At 34.9% G+C, this 15,020-nt stretch overlaps 1 protein-coding gene across 3 annotated transcripts; it reads left to right on the top strand.

Annotated features, from left to right (window-relative positions):
• The first annotated feature begins 308 nt into the window (after window positions 1-308).
• chaf1b (chromatin assembly factor 1, subunit B) lies at window positions 309-12,927 on the top strand. Of its 3 annotated transcripts, none has more exons than NM_001328129.1 (14): window positions 309-466; window positions 974-1,107; window positions 2,252-2,384; window positions 2,467-2,587; window positions 4,616-4,719; window positions 4,925-5,021; window positions 5,426-5,510; window positions 6,629-6,722; window positions 6,902-6,971; window positions 7,671-7,762; window positions 7,848-8,007; window positions 9,868-10,407; window positions 11,925-12,004; window positions 12,216-12,927. In NM_001328129.1, the coding sequence occupies exons 2-14, from the start codon at window positions 982-984 to the stop codon at window positions 12,353-12,355; spliced, it is 1,842 nt and encodes a 613-aa protein (NP_001315058.1). In that variant the 5' UTR covers window positions 309-466; window positions 974-981; the 3' UTR covers window positions 12,356-12,927. The 3 variants fall into 3 exon arrangements, 2 of the variants coding, with proteins under 2 accessions (NP_001315058.1, XP_073767896.1); XR_012384923.1 differs by having other exon boundaries at window positions 387-466; window positions 9,868-10,814; window positions 11,168-12,004; window positions 12,216-12,871; XM_073911795.1 differs by having other exon boundaries at window positions 387-466; window positions 5,426-5,697; window positions 6,581-6,722; window positions 12,216-12,871.
• Window positions 12,928-15,020: the final 2,093 nt, after the last annotated feature.

Here is a 15,020-nt window from a genome sequence, read left to right as displayed (position 1 = left end):
AATAAAAAAAAACATTTGTTATATATACAAATTGTAATTTACTGCAAGACAAAGATTGTTTTGTCTTCAAAATTGGTATAGATTTGATTACACCTTTACATAGTACAAAATATTTTAACGTTATCTAAAATCATAACTAGCAAATTCAGATAACCTGCAAATTTTCAAAGGGTCTCTTAACTTTTTCCAATGCTGTAAATATTTTAGGTTGCCAAATACTGGTCACAAAACTATATTGTTGGCACTTTTCAGAACATCGACATGTGCTTTTCAAGTGGATGTTGAAAACGCCACAGCCCAACGGCGGATTTGTGATGAGGGATTTGGCAACCCGTGAAACAGGAAGTTGTCATTGTCAGAAAGCTGCGCGGGAAAGACGTCTGTTTGGGTGAAAGCGGGACTTGTTCACGAAGTAACTAAAACATTTTTGTTCCGACTGTCGCAGCTTCGATTGACGAAGTAACCGGTATGTAATTACAATATATTTTGCGTCTGTTATTGACCGTCGTTATGTTTGTTACTTACTTATATATCTCTTCGAGAACAGCTGTGATGTACTTAACGTTTGTTTATTGTTCCAAATTCCGCGTTAACAGTTCGTAAAACAAGTATTTAACGATACCAAAACACTGCAATGTTGGTATATTTCACTAAATACGCTGTAATAATGGTTCTCGCCAGATACATATTTGTGTTTGTAGTTTATGGACTTGTTTCAGATGTGTGCAGTGTTGGTTTTGTTTACTGTAACGTTATTTGTTTTCAGCCTCACTGATAGCTTAGTATAGAGACCGTGTGTTACTGTGCTGTGGTGAAGCTGTTCAATAGTTTTTTTATGTTAGTTTTTCCCAAGTGTATGCCCTCTGTCAAACTATCGTCTTCTGCGGTCTATTATTTCTCTCATATTCCCCCTTCCTTCATTTTCATTATGTATTATATTAATATTTCATGTCGTCATATCCTTGCCCATCAGGTGCCAGGATGAAGGTTGTAACCTGTGAGATTGCCTGGCATAATAAGGAGCCAGTGTACAGTCTGGACTTTCAACAGAGCGGTGATGGAAAAACACAGCGTCTGGCCACTGCTGGAGTGGACACCACAGTCCGGGTAAGAGAGAGAGAAAAAACCTCTGCTTAGATTTATTGGCATACATCACAAGTGCCTCCTAAATTAATACAATTGAGATATCATATGAAACCTTGAGACGAAGAACCATATAATCTATATTTTCACATTTTAAGTAATACTATTTTCTTCATTTGGACTGTGAACATTATATTATATATTTTTATTTTACTTGAAGATAGACGACAAAAGCTCCTTGACTCTGAGGAGATAACATTGTTCAGTGTTAGTATTAAAAATAAAGTATTATTGTGATTTACAATCTCAAAAGCGGAAGAACGGTATATGTCCAGTTACTAGTGTGGAAAAACAGTTTAACTCATCACTTGAAAAACACTAAAGATCTGATTCGTTTATCTTAGTTTTAATGCCGTAACAAAAGCTTCAGATTCATATTTTCAAGTTTATTATTATCAAAAAGAAGCTGAAAATAAAGCATGAAGAATGTACAAGACATAGTCCTTCTTACAGTACAGACAATAATCAATTATCACATAGCTAAATATTATAACATTACTAAATGTTGTAGTTTATTTAGACAAGCAGTGCACCTGTGTATATATTACTTCAAACTGATATAAATGAATGCATAAACTCTGCTTGCCATAGTTTACACAGAACTAGCAGGAAATATGCATTAATACAGCTTTATTATACATGGTATGTGGTTTATTTGATAGGTTAACTGTTTTTGTTCTGTTTAGCGCTCCTCAGCATGTTTAGTAGGAGAGAGGGAGAGGGATCAAATCACATATACAGTTCTTCCACTCACCTTCATCTTCCATCGATTCAAATATACTTTCCCAGCATCCCTCAAAGCTATCCTGACTCTGCGCCTACTTACGCTTTCCTTTTTTTGCTGAGGATTTGTCTTTTAATGTTTGAAGCTGACATGACAGCTTGGGTCATCTTCGTTCTTAGACATCTTCTTAAAAGACAACGTTTTTTTTACTCGTGAAGCTATTTTAACATTTAAAATGGAGACTGTGGCTGCAAACTTTCTGTATGCAAAGTTCACACATACAATTAATGTCACATGGTTATCTCATTTTTATTTTTTCTGGACTTGTACTGATGTTCATCGCACGCACTCATATAGTAAGATGAGATCTGCTCTCATTTTCAGATGTGGCGTGTGGATAAAGGGCCTGATGGGAAAGCGGTCGTTGAGTTTTTGTCTAACTTGGCACGACACACGAAAGCAGTGAATGTAGTGCGTTTCTCACCCACTGCTGAAGTGTTGGCTTCTGGGGGAGATGGTGAGCTAAAAGTCATTCCAATACTTGGCTGAAATTGTGTATGGAGGCTGTAAAAAGTTAAATGTAGTGTCTTATTCTTAAGATGCGGCCATCTTGCTTTGGAAGCTGAATGACAATAAGGAGCCTGAACAAACTCCGACCTTTCAGGAAGAGGAAGATGCTCAACTTAATAAAGAGAGCTGGAGTGTGGTCAAGACTCTAAGGTTTGATTTTAGACCTTTTTTATTACCTCTTGATTGTCTTTTACATTTAAATCAGCATGAAATGAATATTTGACTAATGTGTCCTCTTAATGCAAGCTTTGATGTTATTGGAGCCTGTAACTTTTTTTTTAAGTTCAAAATTTTTTCTGATAGTGATTATGTGAAGAACGTTGTGAAATTCATTTAGTTCCTTTAACAGGCATTAAATATCAGTATATTCTGGAATCTATAAATATTTCCTTTGGTGTGGAATATGTGCATGTCAGCAACCTGGAAAATTACAAAGCGCAAAAGCATACATACTTTGGAGCAAGAAAAATGCTGTATGGTCTTACAATTTCAAAATTAACATAACCGATACATTTAAAACTTACATGGACCTAACATGCTTCAAGCTAAATCTATTAATTGACTGTTATTTTGAACCAATTCATGGCAGAGCAAAAGGGTTCATTTTCAGGAGTTTGAAATGGATCAAAGGTAGCATTGGCATCTGAACACCTTTAAAGTACCCTTGGTCTGTAGTTATTTACTTTGAGGCTCTGTTTTCTTTAGTGTGGAAATCTTCTACAGGCAATTTTCTTTGTTCAGTCAGCCAAGGTTGGATGACTAAGATTAAAAACAAAAACCAAAGAGCTGATATGTCTGGTAATTTGTTTGTATGCTGGAGAAAACAAGATAGAAACACTAAAATCACATTTTCTGGGAATGCTCTGTTATTAAGGTCTATTGGAAAAATATATACAATGGTTTACAAATTATCTTTAAATCTGCCATACCATTTTGTAGTATTTTTTATATACCCCAAGAAAGGTTAAAAGAGGGAAAAGTGTACAAATATACTGTTGGTGTCTGTTAAAAAGAAAAAAAAAATCATCAGAAGAGAGTCCTACCCTAAATGCATGGATGAAAATTACAGCGAACATTCATAAAATGGAGCAAGTTGCAGCATTTGTGAATCTGAAAATGTAACAATTGACTTCAGGCTAGAAAAAAAATGACCTATAATGTAACATTCCACACCACACACAAATATATATTTACTGTATTCACCATTTGAAGCGAATAATCACCTTTTATCGAAGTTGTCCTAAAACTGTAGGACAACACCCATTTTTGTCCTAGGACAACTTTGAAAAACATTTTTTACAGTTGAAGTCAGAATTATTAACCCCCCTCCCCCCCTTTTTTATTGTTTCCCTTAATTTATGTTTAACAGAGAGAAGATTTGTTCAACACATTTCTAAACATAATGGTTTAAAAACTCATCTCTAATAACTAATTTATTTTATTTTTGCCATGATGACAGTAAGTAGTATTTGACTAGATATTCTTCAAGACACTTCTATACAGCTTAAAGTGACATTTAAAGGCTTAAATAGGTTAATAAGGTTAACTAGGCAGGTTAGGGTAATTAGGCAAGTCATTGTATAACAAGGGTTTATTCTGTAGATTATCCAGAAAAATATATAGATTAAAGGGGCTAATAATTTTGACCTTAAAATGGATTTTAAAAAGTTAAAAACAGCTTTTATTCTAGCCGAAATAAAACAAATACGACTTTCGCAAGTAGAAACAATATTATCAGACATACTATGAAAATTTTTAATGCTTTGTTAAACATCATTTGGGAAATATTTTAAAATAAATCAAAGGGGGCCGATAATTCTGACTTCAACTGTATTTATCCAAGGACTACAGATGTAAAGTTTTATAGCTAACTCTGGCACAACATGTCATGCTGTACAAAGTCTCTGTATAAAAATAAATCAAATAAATGGGGGGGGTGATTTGTATGTATATGTGGCTGAAATGGAAAGTGAATTGCAAATGAGCACGTTCAGATGCATGATATCTGATGAAAGTGTCATGCTTTGCCTGTACTACTTATTGTTTTGTTTGTATGTTAATCTTTTCAGGATTTTTTAGATGCATGTCACGTTACAGAATCAACTTTTTAGGTTTATTGCAAGTTATTTTCTTTTTGTGAAACTTATGTGAAGGCTCACAATTGTATGTGTTTGTTAGGGGACATATTGAGGATGTATATGATATCTCATGGACAAGTGATGGGAATTTCATGGCTTCAGGCTCTGTGGACAACACTGCCATCATGTGGGACGTCAACAAGGGTATGAAGCCAAAAGCAGATTAAAGAACCTGTGCTTTTTTTTTTTCTTTTCTTTTTTTTCTTGCTTTAATAGGAGTGTTTCCTAAATGAGGATAAGACACTTTTGAAATTTTGTATTGTGTTAATGTTGTTGTTTTTGTTTTGTTTTCAAGCTAAACCTTATGCTGTTTTATGGTAATTGAATACAATCCCTAATTTGTTTACAGGTCAGAAGATGTGCATCTTTAATGATCATAAGAGTTATGTGCAAGGAGTAGCGTGGGACCCACTTGGACAGTACATCAGCACATTAAGCTGTGACAGGTTAGCATGTTTATTTATTTATTTAATAAATTTTTTATTTATTTTTAAATATATTGATTAATATTGATATCATTGTAGACATAGTGTTTTAAAGACATAACGAGTTTAGATGTGAAAAGTGTCATCTGAAATATTTCAACATTAGCATTTTCTCATTAGCATTTACTTAGTAATTTCACAAGCAAAAAAAAGTATTCTTTTCTATAAAAAATGAAATTACTGAACCTGCACACAGGAGCCTGGGAAAGCTACTTGGTTAGAAAAAAAAATCACCTGGCACTTGGATGTTTTTGCATCTAAACTCGTCATATTCATTAGATAAGGCTCATTATAGTCATATAATCTTTAACACTTTCACCGGTTTGCTGTTTTGCGTATTGACCACATGTAAATCTGTGTTTTAGGGTGATGCGTGTGTACAGTGCTCACAACAGAAAAAAAGCTTACAGCATCAGTAAGATGACATCATCCGCTACTGCAGATGGAGAGGTGTGTTTCTGTGATCCTCAGTTGCTCTTTATTCTTAATAAAACTTCCACCTTATTTCAGCTTCTCCCAAAACCAATCAGAAACTGTTTTGTCAGACTCCTGTCTAGAAAGCATGTTCTGTTGGAATGCACTACTACTATTACGTAGGGTTTTTATACAGACAGTTTTCCAGTGGATGCCTGGAATAGTGTTTTTTTTTTTTTTTTTTTAATTCATACTAGAATCATTCTAGTAACATGCTAATGCATGCTAGAATCATGCTAGTAACATGCTAATTCATGCTAGAATCATACTAGTAACATGCTAATTCATGCTAGAATCATGTTAGTAACATGCTAATTCATACTAGAGACATGCTAGTAACATGCTAATTTATACTAGAATAATGCTAGTAGCATGCTAATTCATACTAGAATCATGCTAGTGACATGCTAATTTATTCTAGAATCATGCTAGTAACATGCTAATTCTTGCTAGAATCATGATAATAACATGCAACTTTTTACTACACTCATGCTAATAACATGCTAATCCATGCTAGAATCATGCTAATTCATGCTAGAATCATGCTAATAACATGCTACTTATACTTTTTCAAACTGTTTTTAAACTAAATAAACTATTACCAACAGGCTTTGTCAAGCCAGCCTCAAAGTTTGTCTCGACGAACTTTACTGTCTAGTTATCTTCTGTTGTCTTCTGTCATTGTACCTGTGTTTAAGTTTTGTTTAAACCATTCAAAAAGAGTGTTTTCTTTGGGCAGGTAAAATTAAAGGTACAGTTAATATATCTGACTGCTTAAATATAATAAATATATTTACAAATTTTTGAATTCTTGTGTTGTGAAGAAAAAAATGTATTATTGTGGATAGAAAGCATCGTCAATGCACCAAGATAACAAATTGAACCGAATCAATGACACGATAATCATAAAGAAACTGAACTGTGAGACCAATTTAGGTGATGTGTGTGTCTTTTTGTTTTTGTTTGCTTGTTGTTGTTTTGCATTTATTGTTTTAAGCTGGCATTTGTAGAATGTTTTATATATTGAATATAATTTATTTTAAAAGTATATACACAATATTTTTTTATATTTAGATTTATTTGCTTTTGTTCAGGTGAAGAACTACAGAATGTTTCATGATGACAGCATGAGATCGTTTTTCAGACGTCTCACTTTCACACCAGATGGCTCATTCCTCCTGGCGCCAGGTACACCTTTACACTTTTTAAATACACTTTTACATGTCTGTATACAGTAAATGTTTACGTGCATGCATTTTATGTTGACTTATTTAATACATTGTGCAGTGTATTTTACCAAAGGGCTTACTTTCTTGTTCATGCCTTGCGTAGTTTAGTCATATCTTTTGATTTTTCTTATTTTGTAGCTGGGTGTGTTGAGGCTGGAGAGAATGTCACAAACACAACATATGTGTTCTCTAGAAAAAGCTTTAAGAGGTTTGTGCTCTAAATCTGTTTGTACTGTGGTAAATCCGTGTAATAATCTATAGGATGGATAATATTTAATCTTTGACACTATAAACTAATGCATCAACGTATAGATTTTTTTATTGCCTTTATCATGGTTGTGCTAACATGATGTTTTTTTTTTTTAATCAATTGTTTTTTAATTCAATTTTTTTTTCCTTGACCCAAATTTTCTTTTGATTAATTATAAAATTTCAAGTGCTATCAAAATTTGATTTTACCAATCTTATTTAAAGCCTTAGAACTACTTTGACATTGTAATCTTGAAGTAAAATTGCTCTAGATTACTTTGTGATCATGGTCGTTGCCAGGCATTATGCTAATCACATATACTCTTTAAATGATTAATAGCAACTGAGTTACAGTGGAAATAATATTGCTTTAAAATAAAATTAATTTGAAGTATTTTCTAAATTATGTTTTACGGTTGTTTTGATCAGAGAACAATTTTTAAATAAACATTTAATCATCTTTTCAATCATAGTATTTTTTTTTTTAAGTATTGGTGGTTTTTAATATTTTGCATGAAAAACATTTCTTTCTCCAGTATAATATTTGTATAAATGTGTGGTTTGCCGTTAGAATGAGTTTTCAACCCTCAGCCTGAATGCAGACAGTTATCTTGATTTGTGTGACTATATTTAGTGTCTGACATGTGTGGTGTTTCAGGCCTATTGCTCATCTGCCCTGTCCATCTAAAGCAACCCTGGCTGTCCGCTGCAGTCCGGTCTACTTTGAACTGAGGACGAAGAGAGCTGAAGGTACTCCTAATACCCTTCTACACCATTGTTCTGTTTGTGCACTGTTCAATAAAAAGACTGTGACACTCTCCTTCTGCATCTACAGATGATTCTCTCAAGCCAGTGGCAAACACATTTAATTTGCCATATCGACTGGTGTTTGCAGTTGCATCAGAAGACTCTATCTTCTTTTACGACACACAACAGACACTCCCATTCGGATATGTGTCCAACATCCACTATCACACTTTAAGTGATCTCAGCTGGTAAGACACACAAACAAAATGGTGTTGTGCAGACTGGGTTATTCTTTGAGTCCATGTTGTAATTCACCCAGAACTGAAAACTCTCATCGTTTAAATCATCACTTACATACTTGTTACAAATCTGACATTTCTTTTAAACACAAAAGAAGTTATTTTGAAGGATGCTGGAAACCTGTAACCATTGACTTCCAAATTATTTGTTTTTCCTACTGTGGAGGCCAATGGTGACATGTTTTCAGCATTTTTTTAAAATATCCTCTTTAGTGTTTAACAGAAAAAGAAACCAAATTTATGGAACTTTTTCTAAGGAGAGAAAACGGTGAGTAAATTTTCATTTTCAGGTGAACTCCTGAAGAATCTGTTGAAATATCTCTAAGTGGTGCTTGTTTATCACGGTGACAGCAGGGCAAACAATTTATTCTGTTCACAAAATTATTGCAAGTCATTTTTTGTGCCTCGTGACTGGTAGGTGCAATTATTTATTCAGGTATTTCAATCAGACCTGTTGTTACATGTATCAAATCAAGCACCTAGCCATACAGTCTACTGACACTGAGCACTGACAAACATTTGTTAAAACAATGGGTGACACTTAAGTGCTAAGTAGGACTTGTGCTTGACCCCTTAATTTTAGTAAAGAAAAATCTGAATGTTTCAGCCAAGAGAGTTTGGACAGTACACTAATTCCAGGTTTTGGGAAAGGCTGATATATGTTCCAGCTTTTCTGTGGCTTGTGCACAAAGCAAGCTTCATAAAGACATTGTTGAATGAGTTTGATGTGGAAGAACTTGACAGAGCTGCACAGAGCCCTGACCTCAATCCTATCATCGACCTTAGGGTGAACTCAATCATTGATGATTGTGAGTCGAGGCTACTTGTTCCACATCAGTGGCCAACTACACAAATGCAGGGCTGTGTCCGAAATCGCCTACTAAGTAGGTACTGCATTATAATTTAAATTTAGTACTGGACAATTAGAAAAGTACGTTCTATTCAGTATGTGAGTATTATGAATGGAACTCAGGCTTACCACATCCGCCATTTTGTCATAATCACATGACCTACCTGCGTCAGTTGCGTCACTTCATTTCCATTCATGAATTATTTTGCAGTGCATCATGGGATAGCATAGCGTCCATCATATGCTCACTTCAGAATTTCGCTGGAAGTAGTACTTTTGATATACTACTAAGCTCACATACTGTTTTTAGTGTTCTATATTGTATGGAAGTATGTGATTTTTGAACTCAGCCCATGTAATGTGTTTATGCATTTAATTTTCTATTTAGTCTGATTGGTCATGCCCCTTTGCAGCTTTAAGGGAACCAATGCTACGTGAAAAGATTGAGAAAACTAATAGTTGCCACCATAACTCTGCAGTTGATTATTAATTGCATTGCAATTTTTTCCTAAAATGTTTTTTAATATGCAGATGAAACAGTATTTAATTAAATATGTGCTCATTTGCATAAATTGCTAGTACTACAATTGGACATTGTAATCCTGAACTTTGGTTTTAAATTCTTGGCAGCAGTTGTAGTTGTTTGGGGGATTTGTATGTGTGTGTGTTTGCTTTTTGTTTGTTTTTTATGTACTTGGATTAAAAGTTTTTTACAGGGTGGGTCTTGATCAATAGTATTTCAGTGCTCATTATGCATGAGAATAAGCAGTAACTGTTACTGCTTCAATCAATACATCACTCAGAGATGCTATAATTAATAAGTGCCATGTCTGGCTTTTTTTCTTGCCTTATTATATGCTTGATGTTGAGGTCCTTGTAAATTATTAAAGAAAATCATCAAGAGACTAGAATAGTTTTAAAACTGACTAACACATACTGTTCTTCACACTGTTCTAAAGGTCTCGTGATGGCTCCTTCTTGGCAGTTTCATCCACTGACGGTTACTGCTCCTTCATATCATTTGATGAGGGGGAGCTCGGCACCCCACTGAAGGAGAAACCACCACTGGAAATGGTGACTCCATCTTCCACCAATGAGAAGAAAGGCAAGAGAGCCTTAGCCAATGGCAGGACTGCTTCCCCAGTGCCTCGCCAGGCCAATACACCTGCTGCACAGGACAAAGAGAAAGAGGGATCTGCTGGTCCTGCGTCCTCCAAAACCAGCAGTGTTTCTGGTACAGAAGAGAAACGCACACCGCAGGCTCTGAAAACCAAAGCTCAGCCCAGAAGAATCACACTCAACACTCTTGAGGGATGGGGCAAACCCAGCACCCCCAAATCCCCAGCAGCCGCTTCCAGTACTGCCCCCAGCACACCCAAATCTGCTCCCTCCACCCCTGGGTCCAGCAGAGCACCGCTAACTCCCCATACAGCCCCCAGCACTCCCCTTGGACCACTCAACTCTAAAAATGGCACAACACCAAAAGGACCCACTCCAAGGTAGGGTAGCACACCTACGTGGTATGATCTAAAACAGGTCTCGAAGTGAATTCCTCGAGGGCTGCAGTTCTGCACAGTTTTGCTTTAACCCTAATCAAACACAGCTGATCCAACTTATCAAGGTGATCAAGACTACTAGAGACTATTCAGCAGGTGTGAGTTGGAGGTGGTTGGAGCTAAACTATGCAGAGCTACGGTGGTTTGAGACCATTGATTTAAAGTAACACAGTTTGAACTGTACACCACCATTCACTTTGAATTCAGTAAGATGTTGTTAGGGATGCAACTATTGACCGATTCCACTATTAACCATGCGTTAATTCATCACGGTTAATTAATCATAAAGGCTTGTCGACATCTCGTTTCTGCACAAAACAAAACTGCTGCAACTAAAACTTTTGCCAACTGTGCGCTAGTTTAAAGTCCTGAGCTTGTACACAATACGCACATACACTGCATAAAAGGCTGATTTTTAACTGTGGCTGAAGCTTTTAACTTTGGGCCGTTCACATATCCCGTTCTTTGGTGCGTATAAGCTCATTTCCAGTGGAGTGGAGCAGCTGGAGGGCATATTGGTAACGGCTCGTGCTCAAGCTTTCCAGGCGCACCTAGTTGAAAGAATGCTACGAGCGCATCACAAGTCATGTTACAAGAACTGAACGATCAGCTTTATACTTGTATGGAATATACACATTTCTAATCTAAAGAGAAACAAAAACAATATGAAAATACCAATTAAGTTGATCTAGTTGATCAAAAGTGCCTTTCAGACAGAGGTTTAGCAGCCTTTGACTACATTTTGTTCTCTTTAAAAGGGAAATACTTGGCTAATATGTAGCTTAGAAATACATTAGACAAACACTTTTTTTAATTTATTTTTTCTTGTTTATTAATTTACTTATTCATTGTTCTGTCATTTATTTTCAGTGTAAAATTATTACTTATGTTTAAATGCCTGGAACTTTTTTTTACTTTTTTTTTTTTTTTTAATTCTAATGAGAAATGGACAGTTGTTTGATTTTAATACTATTTTGTGCTGCATTATTTGCTTACTTAGCCGCAATAAGCAACAAACAAATATGCAGAGTTTTGTGATTTTACTAAACTAGTTGTGTTTTAGAGTGAATGAATGCATAATCGTGATGAGGATGAAACCGTGATTATTTCTCAATCTATAATCATACAATCTAAATCTATAATCCTTGCATCCTTAGTTGTTTTAAACAAAACTTTCACCTGAAATTATGCATTTAAGACAATTCAAAATTTTCTTTAGATTTCTTATATCCAGTGCTGTTCAGTTGGACTTAAAGCAGCATTAAAAGTTTCAATTAATCACATTATATGTTTCTTATTTAAATATCAGTTATTTTAGAATTAGTATTTTCTGTATCTCATTTTTCCTGATATATGTAGGAGTCTTTTATAGTATGGTAAATCTTGTCACAACAGTTTGTGAAGAGTCTACATGTTTTTATTTTAAATGTGTTCTTGCTTTGGTCTGACTTTTCTTTTAGACGTATTTCACTGACTCCAGTTGTTTCAAAATCCCCTGCTGCTTTCGTCCCTCCATCATCCACAGAGAAAGCCAAACATGGTTAGTAGCACCTTTCATTGCTTGCTGTTTAGGTTTCATATTCTTTTATTGAGTAAAGATTAAAAGATTAAAGACCATAGTTTTTCCCAATACTCTCATAAAATATATTTCACAATTTTTTAGCCAAAGTATGGGTGCATGTAGCAGCATATGCTTGATTTGTCTTTTTCATCTTTCATAAATGTGTTTTGTTTGTTTGTTTTTATGACAGAGAGACCGTCTCCTTCCAGTGACCCTGCATGCAAACCTCCTGAATCTAAGAGATCCAAGACTGATGTCCCTGATGGTTCTGTCCAGAGCAGCAAGAACAAAGAAGCCACCGAAATTACTGTCAAACCCAAGGAACCATAGACACTTCACATACTTCTTTCAGCCTCCGTATTAGCCCTCACATCCTCAGAGATGAAAAATAAAGCAGAAACCTAAAGGGCTGCCTTCAAGGATGTTTGGAACCTGATAACAGACTTGTATAACTCATCTTCATATCATCATTTTCTATGAAATATTGTAAAAGAAAAGCATTTAATTACTTCCCAAAATAACCTTTTCCTCATTGCTTAAATTCCTTTTTTATTTTATTGACAAGGTTTTACTGTACGACCAACTGTTTGAAACATCTTCATAAAAAAATATTTAGAACGGGAATGTTCTTATCTTTGAAATGCAAAATGTTTAGATATAGTGGATACCCACATTTTTGTAAATTTAACACACCACATACTGTTACTCTTGATAAATGATAATAAATAGCAAGATTGAGTTAGAGGAACCTGTTTTGCTACACAAACATAATTGCATTTAAACTCTTAAAATGAGAGGATGTTTTGCAAGAGATGCTTCAATGAAAAGCATTTAACATTCGTGGAACTTGTACATGCAGAAATATGTTTGTCTCAAAGAAATAAGTGATTGTTTAAAAAAAACAACTATTGACTAAAAACCTCTTTTTCGAAACCTCTTGGAATCATATTTTAAGAGTGCTTATGGAAAATGTACAAATTTTAATATTCACAAAGAAATGTTTTAAGACTCAATAACTATTTATCTTCTATTTTAAGAGTAAATAGAAATATTCAGATAACCTGATGAACTACCACTTTTGGAATGGTGCCTTTTAGGTAGCATCAAATATACATCCACATAAATGACCAGGCTCAGAATTGTAGAACATTGTCCAGATCATCACACTCTGCCTCCACCTGCAGTTTATCCTGGCTCCATCAGTATGCAGAGCACTAGTGTATGCAGCCATACACATGATGTTAAAGAGATCTCTTCTGACCAGGTGACTTTCTTCCACTGCTCCAAGATCCTGTTTCAATGTTTGGGTGCCTATTCTGAGTGTGTTTATAACTAGGGCTTTACATTAACACCCGCAAAAGATTTCAGCTTTTGCGGGTTAGACAGCCGCTCCCACTAGATATATATATATATATATATATATATATATATATATATATATATATATATATATATATATATCCTTGTGTAAGCAGCAGCAGTCACTGCTTTCGTTTTAATTATTATTAGGCACGTGATTATCCTTTCATCACTCGTGGTATGTTTTTACCTGCTTTCCTTTGCTTACAGTTGTTTTTGTTAATATATAGTTTAATTATCATCCTTTACATGAACATTGCTTTAATATGAAATTAACTCCCCGTTAATTTGTAGGAACTGCTGATCTGGGACCTCTAGCTAGGACAGATTACTGTGCATATTTCAGATACATGACAATAGATCTTTAAATCACAGTTAAAAAAAGTTTTGTTGAATAAAAAGTCCATGCATACAGCTATATATTTGCTTGTTTTGACATATTTAACATGTGTGGCTAAGAAATAATTATATCTTTTTGGTGTGGTCAGAGATACATTTGGTAAATCCTTAATTTTGACCCCTAAAAAAGTCATGTCAAATAAAAACCAATTGTAATACCACACAACCCATTTGCTCACGCACAGTGAGCAATCTCATACATAACACACACAAACAGTAAAAATAAATGCCAAGACATGTGGATAACACAACATCTAAATCAATTCATTTTAGCATGTCAAAGTCACATTTATTGATATAAAAATATATTTTCCAAGCAACAAAACTGTGGCTTGTGAAAATGGCAAGTGGCTAGTAATGTTGGAAATCTTCTAGCCAAAGTTAATGTCAAGCCCTGTTCATAACCATCAGAGTGCAGTGACATTCCTCTCTTAACCATCAGTAACATTTTGTGTGATTTGCTCCACAGTAGATCTTTATTTGACTCAGACCAGATGGCATTTCCTTTCTGCATCGATGGCCCTGTTGTTGGTTTGTGGTTTGTTCCTCCTCGAAGCATTGCTGGTAAACTCACACTCCTGCTGACATGAGAGAAACCCAAAAGCATTGTCATTTAAAAAAAAAGACCCAGTAACTGTAATAATAATTCATTTGCATTGCTCCTGCATCACACACAGGCAACACAAAAGAAGATATACTGGAGAATGTTTGAGAACCTCGATAGAATATTGACCTCTATAGTGTTTGTTTTTTGCTATTATGGAAGTCAATGGTTACAGGTTTACAACATTTTTCAAAATGTCAAACTGGCTTGGAACAAGTCAAGGCGTTGATGACAGAAATTAGATTTTTGGGTTGAACTATCCTGCCATGATTGTAGCATGAAAAACTTTGCAAATAAACAACTAAAAATGTAAGAAATTGAACAATGAATAGGTGGTGTACAGGACTTGGTTTGAATGGCTTCAGCACATCTCTTGCTTCACTTTTCTTCCATCTTCCAGTCTAAACACTGAGTTCTTAGTCACCAAGGATTTTGCAAAGATTTTCAAAGAGATTTAGAGAAGGCCTTCGGGCTAACCATTTCATTACTAGTTTATTGTTTTTACAAGGAACTGTTTAACCTTCCTGCTACAGAAAACATCCAAACCATGGCACATCCTCTTCTACTATAATGACCTTTTTATTCTGTGAAAGTTTCTCTGGATTTATTATTTGTAAACTGCTGATGACATTT

This window comes from Danio rerio, chromosome 9 (genome assembly GCF_049306965.1).
Source record: "Danio rerio strain Tuebingen ecotype United States chromosome 9, GRCz12tu, whole genome shotgun sequence".
Lineage (NCBI taxonomy): Eukaryota > Metazoa > Chordata > Actinopteri > Cypriniformes > Danionidae > Danio > Danio rerio.
Note: the sequence above shows the minus strand (reverse complement) of the source record. Positions and strands in the feature narration are given on the sequence as shown.

What these genes read in the sequence shown, in the direction of transcription:
- chaf1b (NM_001328129.1), top strand. Translation starts at nt 982, where the DNA reads ATGAAGGTTGTAACCTGTGAGATTGCCTGGCATAATAAGGAGCCAGTG. An exon ending in GAGTGGACACCACAGTCCGG is followed by an intron (nt 1,108 to 2,251) that starts GTAAGAGAGAGA and finishes TCTCATTTTCAG; the next exon opens with ATGTGGCGTGTGGATAAAGG. An exon ending in GTTGGCTTCTGGGGGAGATG is followed by an intron (nt 2,385 to 2,466) that starts GTGAGCTAAAAG and finishes CTTATTCTTAAG; the next exon opens with ATGCGGCCATCTTGCTTTGG.